This window comes from Cricetulus griseus, chromosome X (genome assembly GCF_003668045.3).
Source record: "Cricetulus griseus strain 17A/GY chromosome X, alternate assembly CriGri-PICRH-1.0, whole genome shotgun sequence".
In the NCBI taxonomy this organism is placed as follows: Eukaryota; Metazoa; Chordata; class Mammalia; order Rodentia; family Cricetidae; genus Cricetulus; species Cricetulus griseus.
Genome location: NC_048604.1, coordinates 67,107,298 through 67,124,393, shown reverse-complemented (window position 1 = coordinate 67,124,393; position 17,096 = coordinate 67,107,298). Strand labels below are relative to the sequence as shown.

The 17,096-nt window shown below is 38.4% G+C and overlaps 1 protein-coding gene across 1 annotated transcript in view; it reads left to right on the top strand.

Annotated features, from left to right (window-relative positions):
• LOC100764176 (cysteine-rich hydrophobic domain-containing protein 1) overlaps positions 1 to 15,346 on the top strand; it is a 38,004-nt gene extending 22,658 nt beyond the window's left edge. Inside the window, exons 4-6 of the mRNA XM_027432954.2 lie at positions 6,640 to 6,696; positions 6,974 to 7,033; positions 8,785 to 15,346. Of these exons, the coding sequence (XP_027288755.1) occupies positions 6,640 to 6,696; positions 6,974 to 7,033; positions 8,785 to 8,835 (168 nt within the window). The 3' untranslated portion in view covers positions 8,836 to 15,346. The remainder of the gene's footprint in view (positions 1 to 6,639; positions 6,697 to 6,973; positions 7,034 to 8,784) is intronic.
• Positions 15,347 to 17,096: the final 1,750 nt, after the last annotated feature.

Sequence of the window (17,096 nt, the reverse complement as noted above, 5' to 3'; positions counted from 1 at the left end):
CTGGAACTGGAGTTACAGACAGGTGTGAGCTGCCATGTGGGTGCTGGGAATAGAACCCCGGGTCCTCTTGAAGAGCAGCCACTGCCCTTAACCACTGAGCCATCTCTCCACCCCCACCCCCACCCCCTAATGCTGGCTTCTTGATAACAGATTTCCAAGCCTCCAGAACTGTGAGATACAAATTTCTGGGGGTTTTTCCTTCTATTTAAAATAGATAATGTATTCTTCTCTCGCATAATGTATCCTGATTATGATTCCCCCTCCCTCTACTCCTCACTATTCCTCTCCACCTCCTCACCTCCCCTCCTATGTGGATTCACTCCCCTTTCTGTTTCTCATTAGAAAAAAAAACAGGCTTCTTTTTTTGTTTGGTTGGTTTTTGTTTTGTTTTCCAAGACGGGTTTCTCAGTGTAGCTTTGTAGACCAGGCTGGCCTTGAACTCAGAGATCTGCCTGCCTCTGCCTCCTGAGTGCTGGGACTAAAGGTGTGCGCCACCACCGCCCGGCTAAGAACAGGATTGTAAGAGATAGCAAAACATAACACACTATAATGAGATAAAACAAAAACTATCACATCAAAATTGGTCAAGACAAACCAATAGAAGGAAAAGAGCCCAAGAGCAGGCACAAGAATCAGAGACTCACTCATCCACTCACTCAGGAGTTCCATAAAACACCAAACTGGAGGCCATACAAATTTAAAACAGTGTATACTGTTTTGTTATACTGTCTGAACAGTTTAATTCGTGTGTGTGTGTGTGTGTGTGTAGTCTGTCATTTTCATTTGTATGTTGTTCTTTTCTTTTTACTCAAAGTCCATTGTGCCCTCCGAAGGTATTGGATGCACTGGAACTGGATTTGATGCTCTTGTAGCGGACTCAGGTTTGGTTCCCAGCCCCCACATGATAGCTCACAACCTTCCACATTCTGTAACTCCAGTTCCAGAAGGTCTGACACCCTCTTCTCTCAGGCACCAGGCATGAATATGGTATACATATATTCATGCATCAAAACACTCATATGCAGAAAATAAAAATAAAAAATTTAAAAACCTTAGCATGTCTTGTAAGTCTTTAGGCAGTTGATACTGTCAGTTTTTGTTTTATGTGTGTATGTGTCATTTTAGCAACATTTTTAGATTTATTTCATTCTTAATTATGTGCAGGGGGCAATTAATATACACATAAATATGGGTACCCACACAGAGGCATCAGATTTCCCCTGGAGCTAGTTATAAGCAGTTCAGAGCTGTCCAGTATGGGTGCTGGAAATCAGAATTGGGTCCTATGAAAGCTTAACCACTGAGTTAAGAGTGTATTTATTATATGTAGTTAGTTATATATATAATATATATATATATATATATATATATCCTACCCAATTAGCATATTTCTTAGGCAATATTAGGTTTACAGAATAAAATGAGCAAAAATACAGAAGTCCCATAAACCTGTTATCACTGGATGCCAACTTCCCCTCCTGTTGGCATCTTGTGTTAGTGTGATGCCTTTTTTATAATTGATTGTGGCTGCTCTTGGCCACTAAGTCCGAGTATTGGGCAAAAGCCTGGAGATTTGGATGAATCACAAGACTCGTGGTCCTTTTCTGAGAATGTCTCCTACCTTTATTGTGGAGCAGCCTTATATACAAACTTACAAAAACCCCAGGTCAAAGGGTTCACAACAGGATATTGATCCCAGTGGGGTGAGGTCAGGAAAACAGGAGATACCTGTGGTTATGCTGGAAAACAACTCTTAGAGACCTCATGGGGGTTGGGTTCCCACAATTGATGAGCCAGTGTTACATTATAATGAAGTAAAGTTCATGGTCTCCATTAGGGTTCATTCTGTATTTTATATTCTATGGGTTTTGACAGCTAATTATTCTAGCTGTCGTCATAGTGTCATACAGAGTAATAGTTTCACTGCCCTAAGTATCTACTGTACTGTTTCCACTTCCACTTCCTCTCTGCATCTCTCCCATTTCCAAATCCTGAGCAATCACTGAACTTTTTGTCTCTAATGTTTCTGTTCCTCCTAGAAACATATGTTTAAAATTATTTCAGCTAGTCTTTTTATACTAGCTTCCTCCACTTACCAGTATATATTTAAAGTTCTTGAACTTTTTTTGGCTTGGTAGCTCATTTCACCAGATCAATCCTTGGATAGTCTGGATAATATTCTTCTGTTTAAATATACCATGCTTTGTTTATCATCTATTCACATATTGAAGGTTATCTTAGTTGCTTTAAGATTTGGCAATCATAAAAGTGAGTCAGCAGAACTTTGTAACTCATTTGAATAAGTACCAAGAGGCGTGATGCTGATCATTCAGCGAGAATATGTTTAGCTTTGAAGGAAGCTGCCAAATTGCCTTCTATAGTGTCAATCCAGTCTGCATTCCTACAAGCAGTGAACGGGACTTCTGTTTCTCCACATCATCTTCCCCAGCATTTTTTTTTGGCGGGGGGGGGGGGGGTCGAGGCAGGGTTTCTCTGTGACTTTGGAGGCTGTCCTGGAACTAGCTCTTGTAGGCCAGGCTGGTCTCGAACTCACAGAGATCCACCTGCCTCTGCCTCCCAAGTGCTGGGATTAAAGGCGAGCGCCACCACCTCCCAGCAGCTATGCCCAGTGTTAATTGTTTTTCTTTTAATACTGTTTGACTTTTTAAAACAATTTATATACTTTACATGCCAGTAGTCTTCAAGCTAAGTCTTTTGCAAATATTTTCTCCAAGTCCACTGCTTATCTTCTTATTCTCATAACAATTAACTCTCTATACCAGAATTTTCAAATTTTGTTGATTTCAACATAACCATATTTTTTCTCTTACATCTTTTTCCTTTTGGTTGAGTATCTAAGAATTTACTGACAAACCTAAAGTCACCTGTCAGTTTTGTTTTAGGTTATAGTATAGGAGTTTTATAGTTTTGCAGTTTACATTTATGTCCATGCTCTTTGAATGGATTCACTTTCACATGTGAACATCCATTTGTTCAAGAACTATATGTAAACATGACTATACTATCCTTTCTCCAATAAAATGCCCTTCCTCACTTGCCAAACATCAGATGGCTGTAGATTTATATGCATTTATTTCTGCCCCCTCTACTCAGTCCATTGCTGGGATTAAAGGTGTGCACCACTGTCACCTGACTCACTGTGATTTTTAATAGGAATAGTGGCTATGGACCTCAGCTGTTTCATAGGTGATCTTAGCTATAAATTTAGCTGTACTTTTTATAGATGCTATTTATCAAGTTGAAGAAGTTCCTTCCTATTCTGAGTCTTTCATTGTTTTTTCATTTTGTCAAAAGCCTTTCCTGAATGTGTTGGTGTGATCACATGATTTTTTTCTTCTTTACATTTGCTAATATGGTTGATTGGTTTTCAAATCCCACTTGGCTGTGATACATACCTTACTGTATTTGTAATGTTTAATTTGGGATTATTGTGACATTGATTACGAAGAAATACCAGCTGGCCTGCAGGTATGTTTGTGTAGCATCTTTGCTTGGGTTGAGTACTATGGAAATAATGGCTCTGTGTACTAATTTACAAAGTATTTGCTCTACTCTGGTTTTCTGGATGATACTGCAGAGAAATACTAATTTCTTCCTTAACAATTTCATAGAATACAGTAGTGAATCCATCTAGGCTAAATCATGACTATGTGGAAGATTATTATTATTATTATTAATTTCTTATTTATTTATCCATTTTTATGTGTATGGGTGTTTTGCCTGTATGTGTGTATGTATGTGCACAACTTGTGTACCTGTTGTTCATGGAGGCCAGAGGAGGGCATTGGATTCCCTGAAACTAGAGTTACAGACAGTTGTGAGCTGGCACACCTGGATCCTCTGCAAGAGTATCAAATTCAGCCAGGCTTCAAACATGTCTTTAATCCTAGCATTCGGAAGGCAGCAGTAGGTGAGTCTCTCTGTGAGTTCAAGACCAGCCTGGTCTACAAGAGCTAGTTCCAGGACAGCCTCCAAAGCCACAGAGAAACCCTGTCTCGAAAAAACAAAAAAAACAAACAAAAAAAAAAACAGGGGAGCGTTTGAGACCTATAGGTTGAAAACTGCTGTAACAGAAAGGCAGAGAGAGTTAAGAGACCCATCTTGTGTCAAAACAGAAGTGACTACAGGCAAAACCAAACCAAACTCTGGGAAAGCTAGATATTTATACACATTTCTTTCTTACTGTTTTTGAGACAGAGTCTCACTGTGTAGACTTGGCTGTCCTGAAACTTGCTCTGGAGACCAGGCTGGCCTCAAGCCACACAGATCTACCTGCCTCTGCCTCCAGAGTGCTGGGATTAAAGTCGAATGTCAACACACCCAAATAAATGCATATTTCTCCCTTCCCCCCTTTCCCCTCCTCCAGGATTCTGCTGGTCTCACAAAACGCTGTCTGAACTTGAGAGAAAGGTGGCTTCAAAGTGTCCTACAGATCCATATATCATCGCATTGAGAACTAGGAATTAGACAGACAGATTCCCTGATAGGCAGACAAATAGGGAGAGGGGCTGTGACTAGGTAATAAAGGTGGCAAACTTCCATAATGACTGGATTTTTCCGCCTCCTCATGACCTGAAATAAAAGCATGGCAGTTTAAAATAAAAACCTCAAGAATTTTTGGGGTTTTTTTCCCTACCGCCATTCTTCTGGCAGATAGCTTCCTTGCTGGTTGTTTTGTTGTTTTCTGTTCAGTTGGAGGGGTTTTTTGAATATATGACTTAAAGATAATGGTCTCACATTCTGTGGGTTGCCTTTTCATTTCTTTTTTATTTTCCCTTTGTCTGGATTTTATGTTTTGGGTTTTTTTAAGTCTTTATTTATTTATTATGCATACAGTCTTCTGCCTGCATGCCAGCAGAGGGCACCAGATCTCATTCAAGGGTGGTTGTGAGCCACCATGTGGTTGCTGGGAATTGAACTCAGGACCTCGGGAAGAGCAGTCAGTGCTCTTAACCGCTGAGCCATCTATCTCTCCAGCCCATGTTTTTGGGTTTTGTTGTTTTGTTTTGTTTTTTGATGGGAGTTGAAAGAAGAGTTAGAACTTTCTGTTTTTGTTTTGTTTAGGGTGGGTTTTTGTTTGGGGGGTCATATTAAAAGAAAACATTGCCAAGAACAGTGTCGAGGAGCTTACTTACTACTTACGATCTTTTTTAAAAGGCGTTTTACAACTTGAGTAGATACTTAAGCTTTTAATTCATGTGAGTTAATTTTTGTGTGATGTGATGTAAGCTAGAGCCAACTTCACTCTTACATATTCTGTTTCCCAACACCATTCAGGAAACTAACACCCCCATTGTGTATTTTTGCTGTCGTTGTTGAAAATTACTTGATCACATGTGGGTGTGTGGGTTTATTTTTAGGCTTCCTGTTCTGTTCTATTGGTCTATATGTCTGTGGGGGCTTGTGTGTGTGGTGTGTGTGTGTGTGTGTGTGTGTGTGTGTGTGTGTGTGTGTGTGTAAGTACACATGTTTGCTGGCATCCGTGGAGTCCAGAAAAAGGTCAGAAGCCCTGGAGTAAGACTTACGGATGGTTGTAAGTTTCCCAGTATGGATGCTAGAAACTGAATCCCCATCCTCTGAAAAAGTAGCAAGTGTTTTTAACTCTGGAACCACCTCTCCAGCCCCTCATGTCTGCCTTTTACACTAGTGTCACACTGTTTTGATAATCCTTTCAATTACACTTTCACATCAGGACATGGGATAGCTTTACCTTTGTTCTTTCTCAAGATTCAGTTGGCTCTTGGGGTCTTTTATGGTTTCATACAAATTTGGGGATTTTCTTTCTCATTTCTGCATTGCATTGAAGCAGTGTGGACAGTTCAACAAAATAATGCTTCATTTCATGATCAAAATACAGATCTTTATTTCACCACTCTACTGATTTTTTTTTTAATTTTTATTCAAATGGACCCTTCCTTCTCTTTTATTTGTTTATTTTTGAGGCAGTGTCTCAGTGGGTGGCACTGACTCCTGACTGGCCCAGAACTCACAGGAATGCACCTCCCAAGTGCTTGGGCACATCTGGCTTTCCTTCTTTTATATTCATCAGAAACCTTTTGCAGTTTCTAATAAGAATCAAAAATGCCTGGTAATCCTACAGTGTTTTCAAAAGCTTTAGAAACTTTTCTTACTCCCTAAAAAATTGCATGCCTTGTGAATGGATTAGAATGGAGAAACTTCACCCATATCCGTTGCTTCCTGCCTAGCCGCACGTATGCGTCTCTCATTTCAATCTTCACTGTCTGCTAGGAAAACCTGTGGTGTGTTTGGAATGTGAGGTGTTTGCTGAAAAACACCTGTATGAGGACCACATGCTGTTCTGTGTTAACACTGTTGATAGATTTTCATAGCAGTCCAGTGCATGGCCATATACCACATAGCAATTCATATGTGTACTTCATTTGGATGGATGGATGGATGGGTGGATCTTCTTTTATAGCTATACAGTAACCATTCAAAGTATTACTTCCCTTTTGGCAGTTTCTATATATGTTGCCTTTTTTCTGATTTATAAGACAAAAAAATTAGTAACACCTTAAAAGAAGACAGAAAATACAGATACAAGTAGCTTATAATGTTCAGCTTATCTTCTTACGGAGTTTTGATCCTTTTTCTTAGACCAGAAGATCGATTCAGAAGTTACTAGAATGGGAAAATAACAGATTGTACCACAAGGTAAGAAATTTAAGACAAATAAGTGTCCCATTTGTATATTTTGCATTATCAAATTGAAAATGTAAGTACTAAGTAAATTAATTATCTAGCACACAAAGGAATGGATTAACTAATTAATCTGTTATTAGCATATGTTCTTGATAAGGTATTTGAATATTTGAGGTGCTGTTTTATATCATGCAGCCTAGGCTTTACTTTTAGTAACTTACTCAAATGCAGTACTCTATAATTAACCAAAGATGACAGAAAAATTCTTAACAAAACTCTACCTTTTTAGCTTGCTTTGCACTGGAAGTTGACTAAAAGGAAATGTGAAACTAGCAATATGATGGAGTATGTAAGTATGAAGCTGTTTTCATCACATTCTTGGAATTTCACCCCAAATGAAATATAGTACTGTTTGTCATAGTCCGTGCCTTTTAGCTTCTCAGCCCAAACGTCTGTCTGTTGGGTCATACAAGTCACCATTCATTTTCTTTAGATTTGTGGCCAAACAAAAGTATTTTGAAAGCTTACAGATCCATGTACATCTTAGAAAAGTCACAGTTCTTCTGCTCAGCTGAAAATGTTGTGCACCCTTTATCAATTGATTGGTTGGTTGGTTGGTTGATTTATCTCTCTTTTTTTTTTTTTTGGTTTTTTGGGGTTTTTTTGTTGGTTTGTTTGTTTTTCAAGATAGGGTTTCTCTGTGTAGCTTTGGAGCCTGTCCTGAAACTCACTCTGTAGACCACCTGGCCTCCAATTCATAGAGATCTGCCTGCCTCTGCCTCCTGAGTGCTGGAATTAAAGGTGTGAGACACCACTGCACAACTATCTGGCTTTTCTTTAACGTGGCTGAAATTTAACTTGGAGTGAATAAACTACTGAATAAATAAAGTCTATTAAAATAGATTTGGGCCGGGCGTTGGTGGCGCACGCCTTTAATCCCAGCACTCAGGAGGCAGAGGCAGGTGGATCTCTGTGAGTTTGAGGCCAGCCTGGTCTCCAGGGCAAGTGCCAGGATAGGCTCCAAAGCTACACAGAGAAACCCTATCTCAAAAAAAAAAAAGATTTGGATGTATGCAGTCTTGCTGGGTGTGATGGCATGTACCTCTCATCCCAGCACTTGAAAGGCAGGGGCAAGTGGATCTCTCTGAGTGTAAGGCCAGCCAGGGATACATAATGAGACCCTATCTCAAAAAAATTTTCAAAAATAGAAGAAAGCAGGCAGCTTTAATCATAAAGCATAAGAATACCTATAAACAACATGATCTATTTACTATCATGGACCTTCCAAACTCCCAGTGTTTATCATTGAACATTCCAGCTCTGAGAATATAGTGCAGTTAGTAACGTGCTTCTCCAGCATCTGGAGCCCAGTTTGGTCCCCAGCATCACTTTAAACCGGCTGCCTGGAAGTTCAAGGTCATCCTTGGCTGCATAGTAATGTCAAAGCCTGCATGACTTACATAGGACTGCCTTCATCGTAATAATAAAATAGCATAATAATAGAAGTGACTCAAGCCTGTGATTCCAGCAGAGGCAGGTAGGTATCTGTGAGTTTGAGTCTACATAGAGAGCACCAGGCCAGCCAGGGACACCCATAAAAAAAGAAATCTTGTAAACCTTTCTGCAATTCAGTTGTTTTATAGTCAATCCTTTTGGGCAACTCCTATTTCACAAACAACTTACAGAAACTAATAATCCTCAACTAATATTAGCTGCTTTCATTGAAAAAATAAAAACAGGCATGTTTTCTAATCTGTATAAAGCAGTTTTAATCTCTTCTACTTGGCTGAAATAAAAGGCCCAGGGATATAAAAATGTAATAGAGTTGGGCTCTCAGCAAACAGCTGTTGGAAATCGGACAGTAACAGCTTTTGTTCTAGCAGGTAGGTTTGCCTGCCAGTTAGTTCACTTTGGAAATGAATGGCCTGTTTTGTAGAGACTTGTGCTTAATTCTTTGCAGACCTGCTTCATGCATTTCACTCACTTCCTGGAATTCAAGATGAAATATAGTCCTGTGGAAACCAACTAGACTTTTCAGGTTTATGTACATTAAATGAAAAATATTTTGTCAATGTATTCTTTTTTGTCTTTATTTTACAGGTAATACTAATAGAATTCTTACCAAAATACCCCATATTCCGACCCGACTGAAGAGTTTTGTTCGGTCACTTCTGTGTTATCTGTCATTTCCTACCCTTAGTGCCTTGTAGATGATCTTGGAATGGAGACAGTCTCCTTTGCTGTGTTCAATGTATTCTTTATAACAGTAGAATATTCTTCACACTCTTTTATTTGTGTTGATTTAAGAAGACAATTTGCACATCTTTTTTGTTATTAAATGAGGCTTGTGTTTTGCACTCTCAATTTTTAAATACACACAAACATATACTAGTATATGTAGTTGACAATACAAACATCATTGCTGGTGTGAAAGAAACAAAACCCTTGTTCTGAGCATGCTGCCTTAGGATTTTCACACTCACCATTTCTAAATATGCTTCATTTTCTAGGCTATTTAATGCTCTGTAATCCCTTACTGGATACACCCAAATACGCTTTTGGTAGCTTTTAGAAATGGTTTTACTCTGCTTTTAAAGAACATGCAATTAATCGCACTGGTTTCCTCCTGCACTTTGCTAAATTGTCACTTGTTAGTGGATAAAATATTTAAACTCCTAAAGACTTGTAAATATTGTCTCTTTGCATAATGTAAAATGTGGTATGCCATGGTTTACAGAATGTATTATTATTCTTACTGTATTGCCAACAATTCTGTGTAGATTTTAATATGAATGAAGTTTGCAAGCATCCTTTTGAATGTAGAGACCTTTAACATGCTGTTTTGTGGCAAAGCCAAAATGAGTATGTTAAATTTCAGGTGTGGGGCAGGATTGCCCTTCCTAACAAAGTGGATTAAAATTGAAATCATTAGTCAGATCTTGTAAGTTACACCTGAGACCAAGAATCTTATTTTTTCCATTTAATTCACTTTTTCCATTTATCCTCCACCCTCTATAATATTTGACATCTAACACATCACTACATTAGCTCTCATTTCCTTTCCCTTACGTATCTTTTCCCTCTTTTGAAAATACATGGAATTTCTGCCTTAAAGTGTTTTGAGAGCCAGGAGGTGATGGTGCACTCCTTTAATCCCAGCACTCAGAAGGCTAAGGCAGGTGAATCTCTGAGTTTGAGTCCAGCCTGGTCTACATAGTGAGTTCCAGGATAGCCAGGGCTACACAGAGAAGCTGTCTCAAAAAAAAAAAAAAGTGTCTTGAGATTTTGAATCCTGTGAGGTATCAAGGCCTCTATGAAAGCCACAGTTTCTCCTCTTCTGAAGTTCTTCTTTTCCACATTGAGAAAGAGTGCTGAGAAACTATACCTACAGACTGTGTAGTAGTCCAATCAGAGTTGATAAAATATTCTTAACCTTCTGCTTGAGAATATTTTATAAACACTTGGAAATTGCCAACAAGGAAAGACAAGTAAAATGTAGATAAAATTGTTTTCCGTTCATAATTGCTCACATGTTTTGATTGGGACATGCATCTTTCTTTTTTCACAATTAAATTGAGTGAGATTATCACTCTGGTTCTACTACAATTTGAAATTATAATAAATTATAATATAACAAAAGTTTTATATCACATTAATTCAACTGCACGTGAATGCCTATATATAGGCATTGTTTGTAATTTGCAGTGACTGATATTCATTCTCTTTGTCCTTCTATTCCTAACTGCTTTTAAGTAAGTTCATTCCAGTGAACAGAACAACCATTTCTGAATACAAGGTCAAGCTTTTTTAAGCCACTTTTAAAAGTTATGTCTAATCTGAAATCCTAGTCCTTGACCAGAGGAGGAAGAAAGACACACAGTTTGATATGTGCTTCTAATGGTTTGCACAAACACTTTTGGAGCCCCATCCCCCCATGTCACCCTGCCACCCCAAATCTCTAAGTTCTAATATGTTGTATATGCCTGCAAATATGTTTGCCTGCTGCAAAATTGAAGGTGTATTTTTATAGACAAGAAGGAAGCCTCTGAAAATGCATACCCAATGTCTTGTTTTATAGCTAAGGTCAGGGAAAAACATACCTGTGTTTTATGTTCCCACTAGTGTCATCAGATTTATGCTTCATACTGTGACATTTTAATACCAAAATTTATTTCTATCATAATACAGAATCTTTAATTCTCACTGATAAAAATCATTCTTATGAATGTCAGCCCTCAACAATCTTACATTTGTCTTGAGCCTTAGAATTTGACCAAATAGTGATCATAATCACTTTTTCTGCCATGTACAAATCACACTTCATTTTGTTCAAAAAAAAGAAGTGTAACGAATTGTTTCCATGAAACAGATATTAATATAGGAATAGCTTGTATCTGGAAGTGACCAAGTATAATTCAAGTTACTATAGTATTTGTCATTAAAAACATTTACCACAGTATGTCCATTCAATTGGATCCACTCTCATAAACGTGTTATTTTATTGTTCAATATACTGATTTACTAATCATAGTTTCTTGAGCTACACAGAAAACAATCTTTTTTCTTTTCCTTTCTTTCTTATGTGACTTTGTTTCACCCTACTTTCCCTTAAAGGGGTTGATTAGAATTGGGGTAGTTAAAAATGACTCAGCAAATGCTAAGGTGATAGAGTACACCTTGGTCTCTAATTCCTCCCCCACAAAACTCTTTTCCTTTTAGCCTCAGGAGAGGGTGTAACTTGTATTTTTCCATTGGGTTAGCCAACTATTTTATGAAAGTTATTTTTGATTGAAAAATTTTTTTAATTTCTTTAATACATGCTATCCCTTTATTAAAACTGCCATGGTAGTTTCCAGAGGGAAAAAAGTTTAAAATTAACATGTTTTTGCCAAAGCATTTAAATCTCACCAGGCTTTGAGACTGCAAGTTAAAAGACTTTTTCTAAGTCACCTTCTGAAAAACCTGGCGTGTGGTGGTTTAATAACTTTAATCCCAGCACTTAGGAGGCTAAAGCAAGAGAATTGCCCTGAATTTGAAGCCAGCCTGAGCTATAGAATGAGACACTGTTTAAAAGAAAGGAAAAGAAAAGAAAAGAAAAGAGCATTGGTTTCTGTTACTTCTCATTTGGTCCAAGATTCTGGCTTAATAAATTGATTCAACTGGTCATTTTAAAGCTTGTCCAAAAGGCAAGTAGCATCCATATTATTAATAAAACTATGGGCAAATGTCACTTGCAGATAAACTCCATCTCAGACATGTCCTCTACTCTTCCCCTCTTCTCCCATGTTAATTTAGGAAAGAGATCATTGTAACTTTAGAAGTAGATGGGAAAGTGCCTTGTCTTTTTTCAAAGATAACATGGTATGTGGAAGGAAGCAGAATGAATGAAGTGGTAGATTATTAGAAATTATTCTTTTCAACTAGGCATGATAGCACAAGGTTAATGTGTCTCTTATTTAAGCCCATTTACTTAGCTTCCAATCATGTGATACATTAATGACAAAATACCATAGAATAAAACTATCAGTTATTTAAAATTGCTGTAATTGTAATGCTAGTAAGCATAGAATTTAACATGGTTCTAGAAGGAAAATAGTCTTTGATTAAAGACCCTACCAAAACTCATGTAAGAATTGAATGTCCATATTTCCTGTACTAGCATGACCTGTAAAACACTAATATCTCAGAAATTAAACTGTGTTCATGCCTAGCATTGCCATTTTTAATGAGAGTTATTGTTGCCTTCGATAATTTGAGTAAAGCTCAATAACATTTGTAGGCCTAGCAACAATGTCTGAGACCTATACAGATCACTAGCACTTTGATTTTTGTTTACAGATAAGCTGTCACTTAAAAATTAAAGCACTACTTGAACATGAAGACCCCAAACTTTCATTTGGATTTGCTGTATGTCCTAGGCAAATATGGAAATTATATCTATCTGATTAATTGGAACAGTTTACATAGAGGAAATATTTTTCATTAAATTGATTAGAAGTATTCAAGTTCATTGAAATTAAGTCCAATTATGCCTATAAAAATCTGCTTATTTTTTAAAAAGAAAAGAAAAAGGTCTATTTTACAAGTATCAAATCATCCAGGTTCCCTTAAGTGGTGAACTGTTGAGAGATTTTTTTCATGGTAAAGAATAAGTTTATTAATACTTGTTCATATACTTGTGACTAAAAATAATTGAAGGATATCTATAAGTATGTCCTTCCCTGTATGTGTGTGCGAATGTGTGTGTGTGTGTGTGTGTGTGTGTGTGTGTATGTATGTATGTATGTATGTATGTATGTAATCCTTATCTTGCTCCAACATTTCCTTACCTGATTCTGAGCCAGCCTTCTTATTTTGATGATGGCAACCTGAGAATATGTTCCATTTTCTGTGAATTTTGTCAAGGTCAGACTTAATGAAGAAACAATCTATTTAATATTGTGGGCCTCAGGCAAGTGACCCAAATTACATGTCAGTGTTTTTTCATCTGTAAAAGGAGAGGGTTGAACATTGAGCTGGCCGAGAGAGAGAGAGAGAGAGAGAGAGAGAGAGAGAGAGAGAGAGAGAGAGAGAGAGAGATGAGCTAACATGCCATGGTTGTGAGAAGCCATGGAAGATCATTGCTGTGCATAGTGTGAGAACGGTTATTCTCAGATCTATACATGTGGCGGAAACTCACAGTGCCTAACACACAGTTTGAGTTCAGTTTGCTGGCTGGCTGCTAGTCAGTGTGTGTTAATAAAAGCACACTCAAAGAATCTGATGCCTGGTAGACGTTATTCCCTCTGTGCTGATAAAAGTGAATGTAGTTTCCCTAGGAAGTAAGGGCTGGGATCTCTGTGTTTTGCCATGTGGAATCTGATTGTGCAGTTGGTATCCAAGCAAGAATTGTAGCTGTGCCAAGAGCAGTCATGTGAAAGTGTCCACTTAGACTATGTGAAGAATTGCATATTCAATTACACATCTGCTTCGATGTCTCACCAAGTTCCCTACTCTCAAGCAGGTCTATTGGAATGAATTTAGAAAATTAGGTGGAAAGGAAAATGGCATAGAGTTCAACCCCAAGTCCCTTCTTGTTTCATTCTTAGTTCTGCTGCTTAATTCCTCTGTACCTCATGTCCTCATTGCTGAAGTGGGGACGATAATCTGGACCTACCTCACAGGGGAATTGAGGGTCTTTTTCATGTGTTCATGTGCTTAGAAACTGACTAAAAGAAGTATTAGATTGAATAATTATATAATTTCTGAGTGGATATGACTTTTCAATCCATGTTGTTGGGTTTTCTTTCTTGGTAACTCCCTAAAGAGTAAGTGTTGCAGTTGGTTTAAATTTTTTTAATAGTCACTTTTGTTGCTAATGTCCTATTTGTTAAACATGAGTGATTGTACTACATTAATACTTGATTTAGGGAGGAAAGCAGGTACGTGTAAACCATTGGTTCTTAGCTTGGGGCAGATAAAGAGCAGTAGAGAGTATCCTTAGAGGCTTTTTTGAGAAGTATTCATTCAAAATTAACACTAAAGGCCACACATTGACCTATCACATTCCTTCTGCACCAGCCAAACAAGACATGGGATCACCATGCATTTTGCTCATGTTCTTTCCTGCTGTCTGTCGACATTGCTGATCAGAAGCTGTGACCGGAAGTATGCTTGTAATTAATGGAAATGAGAAAGCTGTCCTTAAGTGTACTTTAATATATACTTGAAAATGGGGAAGGAATTGAGAAATCCATATAAAGAAAATGTTGGGAGCCACTTTTATAAAAGAACCAAGATTATTTAACCCTTTCAATACATTGTTTCCTAGTCCCTGAATGAGAGAGAGAGAGAGAGGGAGAGAGAGAGAGAGAGAGAGAGAGAGAGAGAGAGGGAGGGAGAGAGAGAGAATATGTGTGTGTTTTGGTTTGTTTCAGGGTTCTGGAACTGAACTGATTCATTGAGACGTGTCCATCACACACGCACAGGATTGCAAATGTGCCGTGTTCTAGTGTCATGTTTGTCTAAATAACAATTTCTCAGCCTCTTAAAGTGTGTGTGAAGTCTGTATGATAATCAAGGCAATAAGTTCTCAAATGTTCCTTTTACGCCTTTTTGATTTGATTTTATCTTGGCATAATTTTCCTGCTTTTCTGTTTTTATTGTAAGCAAATAGTTGGAAATTGTTTTAATGCCTGGACTTTGTAACAAGTTACAAATGTTTGAAACTATATAATCTACAAGCTAATTTGCCATCTTTGGACTAACTAACACCTATGAATCTCTACTGCAAGAACAGGACATCCAGATAGCTACAGAGCTGGCTTGTTCAAAAAAAAAAAAAAATCTGGTTGAAAATGAAACGACTTCTACATTTTGGCAGAGGATTCCTGTTGGGACAGCTTTACCAAAAGAGAATAATAGTGGATATGTTCGTCAAACCAAGAACTTTCATGCATCTTGTAGTGCTATGTAGCCTGTGGAATGAATTCCTCTTCCCCCTGGAGTCCAGGATTGACTCCCCTGGAAGAACTCAACCTATATACAGCTGTGCCAAAATGAAGGCTACCTGCCTCTGAAACTTTCACTGCTGCTTCTGTCGTTGTTGTTCACTTGTCAGATAAAATTTTATTCTCAGGATGCAAAATTCCAATAAAGTACAAATCTATGTTAATGAATTGAACTGTGTGGCTTTGGGATGCACTTTCTTTCTTTCCTTCCTTATGGGTACAATAACTCAGTTGGTAAAGGTGCTTGCTGCCAAACCTGGTGACCCGAGTTCAATTCCTGGGAACCACATGGTGAAAGGGGAGCACCAACTCCTGCAAGTTTTCCTCTGACCTCCTCACATGCCCAGCCCACACACACACACACACACACACACACACACAGAGGGAGAGGGGGAGAGAGAGAGAGAGAGAGAGAGAGAGAGAGAGAGAGAGAGAGAGAGAGAATAAACAGATAAACGTAATTTTAAAACTTTTTCCACTTTTTTTATAGGAAAAGGTTTATTTGTCTTACTTCCAGGTCACAATTCATCAGGCTGTACAATAAAGTTAATTTATATTATTCAAGACAGCGTTTTCCTGTGTTGAACTCAGAGATCCACCTGCCTCTGACTTTTAAGTGCAGGGATTAAAGGGGTATACCACCACCACTCAGCTAATTTATATTAATTTTACGTGTAAGTTTAGACCTTATGAAGCATCACCATAGTTAAGGTCAATATGTTCTCATCTTTTTTTAAAGATAATTATTTATGCTGTGTTCTGTCTGCATGTGCCTGTCCCTGCAGGTCAGAGAGGGCACCACATCTCATTATAGGTGGTTGTGAGCCACCATGTGGTTGCCGGGAATTGAACTCAGAACCTCTGGAAGAGTAGCCCCTGCTGTTAACCTTTGAGCCATCTCTCCAGCCCAGTATTCTCATCTCTTTAGAAAGTTCCTTCTACCAGGCAGGTGGCAGACACCTTTAATCATAACACTTGGGAGGCAGAGACAGGTGGATCTCCGAGCTCAGGGCCAGCCTGGTCTACAGAGCAAGTTCCAGGACATCCAGAACTACACAGAGAAACCCTGTCTGCGGTGGTGGTGGTGGTGGTGGTGGTGGTGGTGGTGTGTGTGTGTGTGTGTGTGTGTGTGTGTGCGCGCGCGCGCGCGCACGCTCGGGGGGTGGGGGGGTGTTCTTCCAACTCCTTTGGTGGTAATCTAACACTGGAATTAAATAAACAAACCAGGCATGTAGCACAGACCTCTAGTACTAACACTTGGGAGTGTGACGCAGGATGATTATGGTAAACTCAAGGCCAACATGGCCTACATAGCAAATTCCAGACCTGCTGGAACTAATAATGAGACCTAAAAATAATAATAACAATCATGAAACTTTTGTGAAGATCATTATTTCTTGAAGCTTTCTTTTAACGACAGTATTCTGCATATTGCCTCTCCTCCCACAGGTTAGTATTGTGTCTGATTCTAGAAGTAATTTATGCCATTTATTGGATTTGGAAGCCTTCAACTGTACTCTGTTTGACATATGGCTAAGCAGAAAGTTGTTTTTAAATTAGCTTACTAAATGTTAATGTTTATTCAAGGAGTATAGAACTGTGAAGCTACTTAGCAATCTTTGACTCTTGTCACGGTTAGTATCTCCTACTTGAGTTGTACTCAGCTGCTTAGCATTCAGTCATACCAGATTAAAAAAAAAAAAAAAAACTTATGCTTTACTTTTGCAAAATTCATCAAAAATAGTGAAGTAAGGGTTAGAGAGATGGCCCAGCAGTTAAGAGCCCTTGCTGCTTCTGCAAATGATCCAAGTTCACTTCCCAGCACCCACATTTCCAGTCACAACTGTCTACATCTCCAGTTCCAGGGAATCTGGCACATCTTCTGACCACCCCCATGGGCTCCTGTATGCACACGATTGCATA